Source organism: Agrilus planipennis, unplaced genomic scaffold, assembly GCF_000699045.2.
Source record: "Agrilus planipennis isolate EAB-ADULT unplaced genomic scaffold, Apla_2.0 scaffold97, whole genome shotgun sequence".
NCBI classification, from domain to species: domain Eukaryota; kingdom Metazoa; phylum Arthropoda; class Insecta; order Coleoptera; family Buprestidae; genus Agrilus; species Agrilus planipennis.
Window position 1 is genome coordinate 493,554 of NW_020438864.1, and position 9,844 is coordinate 503,397.

Below are 9,844 nucleotides of genomic sequence, written 5' to 3' on the forward strand. Positions count from 1 at the left end.
TAAATAAAATAATAATAATTGACTTTCAAAAGATGTCAGTAAACATTTGCAGAACACACATATAACATGCATTACCAGAAATTTAAAAAATTAACTTTAAAAGGTCCGGGTTAAAATGTAAAAAACTATACCTATTTTATACCATTAGACTCCAAGCGTTGTACTGTAAGTGCTGTGAAAAATTCCTTATCATGCTAAGCACAAAACAAGGACTAAAGATGTACTTCTTAAAAATTTATGACAAAAACAGGTTGACAATTGTAATTTAATTATGTAAGCCAGTAAGAAATAAGCCAAATAAGTTAGTAGGATACCTTCTCAGGCATCAAGGGCTAGTCAGAGACATATTAGAGGCAGAAACAGGAGTTAGGAGGGGTAAAGGTAGACTTAGATTAGATTACCGTTCGCAAATAGTTAAGGATATGGGTTGTTCTATTTTTAGGGTAATGCGAAGATAGGAAAGAGTGGAGGTGCATGTCCAACCAATCTTAGGACTGATCACTTTATGATGATGATGCTCCATACCAAGCTCCATATAAAGCGCCCAATTCTGGTAATTTCAAACTACTTTAATTTGCTTAAATTAACCTAAATTGCTTAAGTTAAATGGAATACCCGATCCTTTAGTACGTCGTCGGAATGAAAAACAGAATCGATCTTTATCTTATAATACAAATATATAAATATTTATAGTTAATAAAAAATGCTCAGTTATGCAGATGCATGGTCTAACTAAGGGCTGAGACCTTTGTGCAACTAATCAATAATATTTGCTGGATGGTGACCTCAGTAACAATCGTTGATCATACTAATTGTAAGTCCAGAACTGGTAATCGAACTGTCGTTGCCTGTGTGTAGTGTAGTAGTGACAATTGAAATCAATTTTTTCAGAAGGAAAACTTCTGCCTTTAAAACTTCGCCCTAGGACTCCAACGTGTAGGATACAATTCTTTTGAGGCTCACTATACAGGGTGTTTCTAAAATCAATAGCAAGCTTGCACCAATGGGGCATCGAAAAGCAAAAAAATTGTATAAATGTTTGGTGTTCCGAAAGTCCACAATCTTCGGGAAAATGTATTTGAAAGTATAGACAAGAGCCGTCCGGCTCTGGCAGGATGCGTAAAGAAATACGACATTGCAACGCCGCATTTGATCAGCTGCTAATTAGCCCTCACCATCGTCCCAAACCACATTAAACCCCGTTCAAAAACTCGTTTAAACACTAAACCAAAAAATTTTAATTCTTGATTACCGGTTTTCCCACGAGAGGGATGAGTTGAAAGCATTATAATGAGCCTATAATGTTTATAAACAACAAAAGTCGACAAGGTAGCAAAGTCACTACTTAATAAGTTATCGTTAATCAAATATACCAACAAGCTACAAAAATTGCAACATTTCGGTCATACTGCTCACGAGAAAAAGTAAACAGAAGAACTATATATCGAAATAACGAATAATTTAGTTTAGTAATCAATCAATAATACAAATTAAGACAAACGACCTATCCCAATGCAAATCTTAATTACCAATTATCGTTAGATAAATTGTTGTTATACTTAGTAAATTATTATTGCTCGTGTTTTTTCTTTTTAGTAGAGTTATGCGACACTCCCGGCTAGAAGCGGCCTTTGGGGATGCCGATCTCGGCAACCGCCTAGAGCCTCGCACTTGCAGGGGCCTCGCGTTCTCGCGTAATTCCCTGAATCCCTGATTCTTTTATGTAATAATCTTTGAATTTATTAGTTCTTGTTAATTAAACAATTTTGAAATTCTAAATTTATTTATTAATTACTTTTTATTTCTAGTCAAGTATCATCATTAAAACTAATTCCGTAAGGACAAGGGCCTCGAAAAAATCTACCCGCCTGAAGCCTTACAGTGGTTAAGGCCGCCCCTGCTCCCGGATGATCCTAAAAATAGTGCCGGATCCGCCGCATAGCGGATTCATGCCGAGTACTCGGCCAATCTCTAGTTTAAACCTTGTACATATTTTCATTTCGTAAAGGTCTAGATGATGGCCCCTATGGGGTGGGGGTATCGAAAGAGGGTGGTTACCTGAGTAAAACCCCATAAAAAAATTGCGGCGGTCTCACCCCCATAAAAAGTTATGGGGGTTGAAAGTTGATTATTTTGACAATTTTCATAAACTATAATTNTAATAAAATTTGAAATTAATTATTAACTTTACATCATTTTTTGAATGGGTGCATTATATTCTTTAAAAAATGACCAGTCTCTCGTAACAGTACGGTAAAAATGCAAAAAGCTCGAATAAGCTACTTCGGTCTGTGGTTTAAGCAAACCGCAAGAGAACTGTTTTGTTAAAATAAATACGTACATATTGACCACAAAAAGATAATAAACACATAATTGAATGCCTTTTAAATGAAAAAAGTAATTACTGCAGAATATGACAGGTACAATGATCTCCAGATAAGAAAAGAGCAAAACGCATTGTAAAAAGAATATTGTTGATATTTAACATAAACTAAAAAAATAAAACTTTTTTTTTAATTTATGGTTAATTTAGTCTGTGGCATTCATTTTTTAATCTGTCTCCCTTGTCGCGCCTATAATAATCTGAGACTTATTATAACATTCATTTACATTTGAAATTGTTATGCCTCCTACAGCCACTAAATATTTAAAAATCTTTTTCTAATATCGTGGTTCTTAAACTTTTCCTCTTCCACTTACTTTTAAAAGGTATAATAAATAATCTAGCAATATATTGATACCGGATCATCGTCTGATCCACGTACAGATCACGCGTGGAGCAGCGATGGCCGCTACGGTTGCTACATACGTAATACAATAATAGTAAGATGTCCCGATCTCCGAAAATAGTCCACGTGGAGTTGATTGACAGCTACGATTTTGACAAACCTAATACTATTATATTTAATACAGTCCGATTCCTGAAAACACTCTATGTAGACTTGATTGACAACTATAACCGTTATAAATGTCAAGTAATAATTAGAATTCTCGGAAATTGTCCACGTGGAGTCGAATCCACGTAACCGACTTATGAACTTATTATGTAATATTTATGTTTCCTCGTTCTTTCTTTCTAATCACCAATTAAGAAAAACTCCAGAAATCAAATAAAAGGGCGGGACAGTACGAGACAAATCAGAGGAGAGCTCTCCTATCTCTAACCGTCCAATGAGACTGTTAATTAGTTGCAAAGCAACGTCTCACTGCCAACTAACTGAAAAGCTTCCAAACCAAACTTAGCTGCAATGCTACCAAAAACTGCTGTAAAACTACCAGACTTAGCTGAAAAGCTACCCAACCTTTTTTTTATTAATTCACTTCATTTTGTTTTAATTGTTGTTGTTCTCATTTATGTTGTGTTTTTTGTTATTTATAAATAGTTTCTGTACGGTAATTAAATGAATGTTCGTATGTGGACGTGTTGCTGACTACTAATATAACTTCAGATGAACTTTACCGCAAACTTCACCATACAAAGACAAGCTCTATCATGGTCTACCTTCATCCTCCTGGCAAACAACCTTCTACTACCGCCACCATGACGCGTATCAAAAGTCGCGGGAAGAGTATACCATAATCCCGCAACCTTTCTGAACTCTGATGCAAAACCACTTTGCGTATGCCGTTATTTTCGGGGAAGATTGGGTGTACGTCGCCAACAAACAACTAAGTGGAGACGCCGCAAAGTAGTTTGACGATATGCTGCATAACCTCTAACTTGGAACGAGTTGAAAGAAAATCTAACGGCCGATTAGGCGTCACCAGTCGTAGCCGCACACCTACGAATGACCCTTTTCGGCACACATCATCAATTAATTGAACCCGTAGATAACTTTCCCTAGGAAAAGCTATTATTAACCCGTCGATAAAATCCGTCTGGGTAAACACTGAATAGTATTGTGATAGAGCTACCGTATCTTCTCCAGAGTCTCGACTTCGATTACTCTTAGGAATTGAAGTGCACTGCTTGACAGAACGAGGGTGAAGTCATAAAGAAGCTGCCCACGACGCAGCACCACGGCATCCTGCCGTCGCCGTTCGTCCCGAGCCCCCACCGAAGTCCGACAAGACACCACGGCCACCAAAGTGTCATTTATGCGACGAGTACCATTCCTCCAGACATTGGCCGATTCTAAAACGGTAGTCGGGAAACGAAGCAACGGCCTAAACCACGGTAGGACTAAATGCAATCACAACCACCACGAATACGTCGAAGCTTCGAGTATGTGTACTCGACGGCCGCCAATTCCCTGCCTTTATTGACATTGGTGCCAGCGCTAACTTAATTAAAGAAGGGCTACTGACAAAACCCATATAAACCAGCACGGAATTGGCTACCACAGCCGTTGGCAAAAGCGCCAGCGACATCACCGGTATTTAGCACGTCTATTATACGATAGGAAACGTCAATACCCTAACAACTTGTACGAAGTTTCACTTTCGAGCTACGATATGGTGCTGGGCATCCTCTGGCTGCAACTGTACAATGTTCACTTTCACATCACCCGAAAATGAAGTGAATTAATGTACAAAAGAAAAACCGCACAACGTTTGGTTTTTAAATACTGCCCGAACACGAGCCATAAAACTCCTGCAGAAGGCGTCTAGCCCTAACACAACGTGGAAGTTACCAGTGTATTGTTCGGCCTGGGCTAGAGACGAATGGCGGCAGAATGACTTGGCACTGCCACCTGAACAACTTCTTTCGCATTTTGCCATCGTTCTGCCAAGCACTCCACTTCAATTTCTTGGACCATTTGAAGTAGAGACTAGGGAGATGATATACCAAAATGCTATTGAGTGTTTCTTCAATCATCTCCGAATGCAACTGAGGGCTAACATTAATTTTTCCTGTTGAAAGTTACCTACCAGTACGGTTAGTTGATAATGTGCATCTAAAAGGGTCGCTTGTGGGTGTGCGACTACGGCTAATGACACATATTCAGTCGTTAGATTTTCTTTGAACTCGTTAGGGGATATACAGTGTACCGGTCAAACTACATCACGGCAACTCAAATTAATTGTTTGCTGGCACCCAACCTTCCTCTGGGATAACAGCATTAGCAAAGTGTTCTTGTATGTCAGTAAGAAAGGTTTCAGAATCTTGCTGTACCTTTCCCACGACTTCTGGCAAGCGAAGTGGTTAGATGTGGGCGGCCACAATCGCCTGGAGTTGTTTCCTGAATGTTGGTTCTATTTTCATTACTTCTTGGTGTAGCGGATATGGTGGTTGGTGCATGTTCTGCCACCTTGACTGATGTTGGTTTGTTCATTTAGACAACAGTGGGTATATACCACTGCGGAAACAGTGTCGTCGCTGGATTGCGGCGACGTGTTCTTTAATATGGTAATGAAGCTGAGGATCATAACCTCAGAACCGGTTCGTCAGGAACTACCTTCGCTCCAGAAGGCGTGGAGTCTTCTGGAGCCGAGGTTTCCGCTGGGGTGGTGGATTTGCTGTCGTGGGCGACAGTGAAGGTTGGGTAGCTTTTCAGCTATGTTTGGTAGTTTTGTAGCGCAAGGATCCGGGATCCGTCAGACACTACTTATTTTCTGAGTAACAAAATGAGTGGGATAGAGTAGTGTTATCATTTACTTTGAACGTATGCATATACCTGCTAATTTGGACCGACGGCCAATTTGCAGATATCATGTGCTGAAGGTAACATTAAACATTACTTGCTTTTCCTAATGTCTGAGTGGTGACATTTAGATACTGTTTCACATAATATTGTTAAATATTAATAATCAACACTATCAGACACTTCTCACTGGCGGTAATTTCTGGCAGATGCTTCACAGTTCGCAAAGATTTCGTAACTTCACTTCTTCAGCTTCCACTTATAGAAACTGTCCATACAGGAATATTACATATATGGGGTAATCAAAGTAAAAAATACACATTTTCTACAGGGTGTTTGTAAAATAAGTGGCAAACTTTGGAGTTTGTCTAGATGCAATAGCGAATGGCATAGTGAAGTTGTTTAAACTTAAGTAGATAAATGAATATAATTTCAATAGAGAATTGTAGCTCTATTAAGACAAATTTCCACGCCATCCTTGAAACACATTACTTTTAGAAGACTCTTTTTGGAGTAATTTTTGTCTGGAGTCCTAATTCTAAATAATTACCATCAAAATATTTAACAAATATTACCCAAAGGTAATATTATATATAATAATAAATCATAGCTTACTATTCGGAAAGACACTGGTTAGATTCCTGGTTAATCTGACATCTGGTCCAAGTTTTTTTTACTATGCATATGAAATGTGTTTTGCACCAAGGGCTAAAGTCAGATTATGGTAAGTTAGAGTTTCCCTGATTGACATGTGTGAAATGTAATGCAAGGTTAGATTAGGTGTGTTATTTTCTTAAAAGACCCCAAAAGTCAAGGTCATCGTAAGTTAATATGGATAATTGACTATGCTTTTCTTTGAATCATTTAGGCAACTGCTAGAGGAGGATTCTACAGATAACTGCATTGTTGTAGTTAGTGACGTAATTTACCTAAGTTCTAGTTAAAAAGAACTGTAATTACTAGTAATTATTAGTTTACAAATATATTTTTACAGTCAGTCGCCATTAATTTTGCAAAAGAAAATCAATGAAGTAATCGTGTTAATCATCGAAGGACACTCCATAGAATACATTCTAAGAAACTGAGACTTGGCCGGATGACCAAAATAAGCAGTTTTACTGCATTTTACAATGTTTCAATGCAAATATTTCATGTTTACATATATGCACGTAACTATACAAATACTTTACCTACGCTAAAAAGAATAAGTTATTACTAAGTAAACAGGTAGATATATAATAAAAAGTTCATCCCATTTTGCATGTTCCATTAACAGAAGCTGTAGTCCATAAAATTGCTATTTTATTATCTGGCAGATAGTAGGATTTCCCTAAGTAAACTGATGGTACACTACTTGCTACGAGATCTACTACCTCTTTCGCCTATGGTAAAACACGTTTGCTATACGGTTATATACATATACGTACGTCTGTATTTATGTGTATATAGATTGTATATAGCAGTCGGTGTGAGTGTTTAATACACTCCCATTAATTAGTCTTAGCAGAGCAATTGAAATTGGTAAACAACCCGTTACCGTGAGGCCTACAAGAAATGGGTCTGCACTGAAAACGTAAAAATATCCCTGAATATATGGCCTCTTTGTCGATGAGAACAAAAAACCGCGCACACGGCTACATTTCGCAACAAACCACTTCCTTGTCAAGGAACTTGAACAAAACGAATGCAAATGCATTCTATTTGTAAGCCAGTTTCTTACTAGAGAGACGACATCTTACAACAAACTTTCTTAAGCGCATCCAATGCTTTTTATTTCCAACTCATTTTTACAGGTAAAACTGGTAAAGTACCTGCGACTCGGAGCCACGCACTGAAGGTTCCGTGTCATGAAAAGGTATGGCCAGAAATTACTTTTCTCAACTTAGTGATCGATAGCAATCAAGTTTTAATTATTTATTTTAATAAAAATCTTTCAAATGTTTAAAAACACTTAAGAAACATAATATTTTTCTGCAACATGGCTTTATAAAGAAGAGATCTGTGGTTACCAATTAAATGTAAAAGAACAAATTGATACCAGTTATCTTGATTTCCAAAAAATCTCCGACAGCGTGGTTCACAACCTCTTGCTATTGAAATTATTAACCTATGGAATAGACAGAGTTCTTCTAAAGTGGACCAACCAATCTGATCATGAGCGACAGATATTGCAGAATTCGACAAATATGGTTTTATGTCAAACAGCGTCTATGCTGCGTTAAGTTGTCCCAAAAGAGAGTCACTTGGGACCACTACTGTTTATAACCTTCATAGTGCGTAAAGAATAGTAATATCCTAATACACTGCTGGGTAAAAGTTTAAGACATTCTTTATAATTGCATTAAAATTAACATTCAAATACAAATCGTGTGACAAAATAACTTTGTTTATTCATATTTGTATTCATAATAATTACCAGAGAATACGGAAAAGAGAAACCAATACAGTACAAATCACCAGAACAGTTTTTTCAGCAGAAAACAAATAAATACAAAACAGTATCTTGTAGGAAATTGAACGAGGAACAAAAGAGATCTAGCGCAATTTCTATCTTCCATCTCGGGTTATTTATAGAAATATGCCGAAAAAAGGTATTTTTCAATAAATTTTGCAGATATTAATTCTTCAGACTGTTAAGTCGCAATATTCATCTTATTGTTTGTATATTTTTTCACATTTATCTTTATAGTTTTAGTGAAATGGTTGTTTGATTACCATTGCTGTATTTTCAATTGTATACATTTTACAGCAGTAAGTTTAGGTATTTGTAGTTTGCCGACCATCAAAGCTCAAAAGATTTTATTGATCATTGTGCCGAGTTCTATTATAATATTCAGTTTCTTCCATTAGATCACGTAATTACCCCAATAAAAAAATAAAATAATTCGAAGTGGTCTGTATTCTGTCGAAACTGCCAGACGCGGATCGCGATTTCGATCTTTTTGGATCTCATCAGCGCGACGCAGGCAGCTCCGACAGAACACAGACCAACCTTTACCTGCTGTCTTAATAGCGCGTTTTAGAAAATAAAATTTAAATGGCGTGGTGAACACCATCTGTAGTACGATGCTACCTTTTAGGATTACGTATGCTCCAACAAGGTCCATTTAAATATATGGATATCTACTTGCTGAAACGAATCCCGAATGCCTATCACGTTGAAGGTGAGCTATGCCGGGATTCGTTTCAGCAAGTAGATATCCATATTTTTAAATGGACCTTGTTGGAGCATACGTAATCCTAAAAGGTAGTATCGTGCTACAGATGGCGTTCACCACGCCATTTGTGGTATTTTCTACCCCAGTAAAGTTGAATTGGTTTTTCCCTTGGGTTATGTTTCCCAGAAGTCGAGGCAAACGGCAAATTTCCTAAGACGCGTTGCACGCGTGTAGGTACCACAAGTACCGCTTAATGCCCTTCTGGTACTCCCACTATCTTTCTACCCCTCTGTATCTCTGTCTTCCTTTCATAACAAATCAACGATCTTCTATTTTTGCTTTAACCAATCGACCTTTTCAAATTTGAATTAAATTCCGACCCCAAACTATTTCCTCCACTTTTCTAGTTTTCTTATTTTCAAAAGTTCACCCGTAGGAAAAATTTCCATTCTATTTCCATTAAAAAAATGCCATTTAATTAGCACTGATAATAACTAATGGTAATAAATGGAGAATTGCCAATGCGATGAATGGAATTTCCACTAGATACGGCGAATACGTGCGGCGTCGTTTAGGTCAAATGACGTCACACGATGGAACGCCGCGTGTAACAAAATTATTCTTGCAAGCGCAACTTTAAAGTCCCATAACTTTCTTACTTCTTGAGATATTTTATCGATTCTTTCACGTGTTTGTTTTATTTTATTTAAATTTTTATAATTTATCCATAAAAAAAAAATGGAAACTTCTTCATTGCGAGCAAACCGAGAAGATTGGCACCTGAAAAATTAACCGCTGCAAAAAAGGAATTCAACGCAATGATCAAATTAGGAACTGCAATACCTTCCAAAAGCTGTTGGTCTTCACCATTGCATCTGGTCCGTAAGCATGGTGACGAATGGAGACCATGCGGTGATTACCGGGCATTAAACGCCAGAACAGAACCTGATAGGTACCCGGTGCCCCACATTCAAGATTTTACCCAAACTCTCAGAGGTAAGAAGATTTTTTCAACAATAGATTTGGTCAAGGCGTTCAATCAGATACCGGTAGCAGAAGAGGATATACCGAAGACGGCGATAACGACTCCATTCGGTATGT

General features: G+C 37.5%; 1 protein-coding gene across 1 annotated transcript in view; it reads right to left on the reverse strand.

Annotated features, from left to right (window-relative positions):
- LOC108736279 (trypsin-7-like) overlaps positions 1 to 4,722 on the reverse strand; it is a 56,394-nt gene extending 51,672 nt beyond the window's left edge. Inside the window, exons 1-3 of the mRNA XM_018468638.2 lie at positions 4,635 to 4,722; positions 4,213 to 4,284; positions 3,916 to 4,135 (exon numbers count right to left, since the gene is read on the reverse strand). Of these exons, the coding sequence (XP_018324140.2) occupies positions 3,916 to 4,135; positions 4,213 to 4,284; positions 4,635 to 4,722 (380 nt within the window). The remainder of the gene's footprint in view (positions 1 to 3,915; positions 4,136 to 4,212; positions 4,285 to 4,634) is intronic.
- Between the last annotated feature and the right edge of the window lie 5,122 nt (positions 4,723 to 9,844).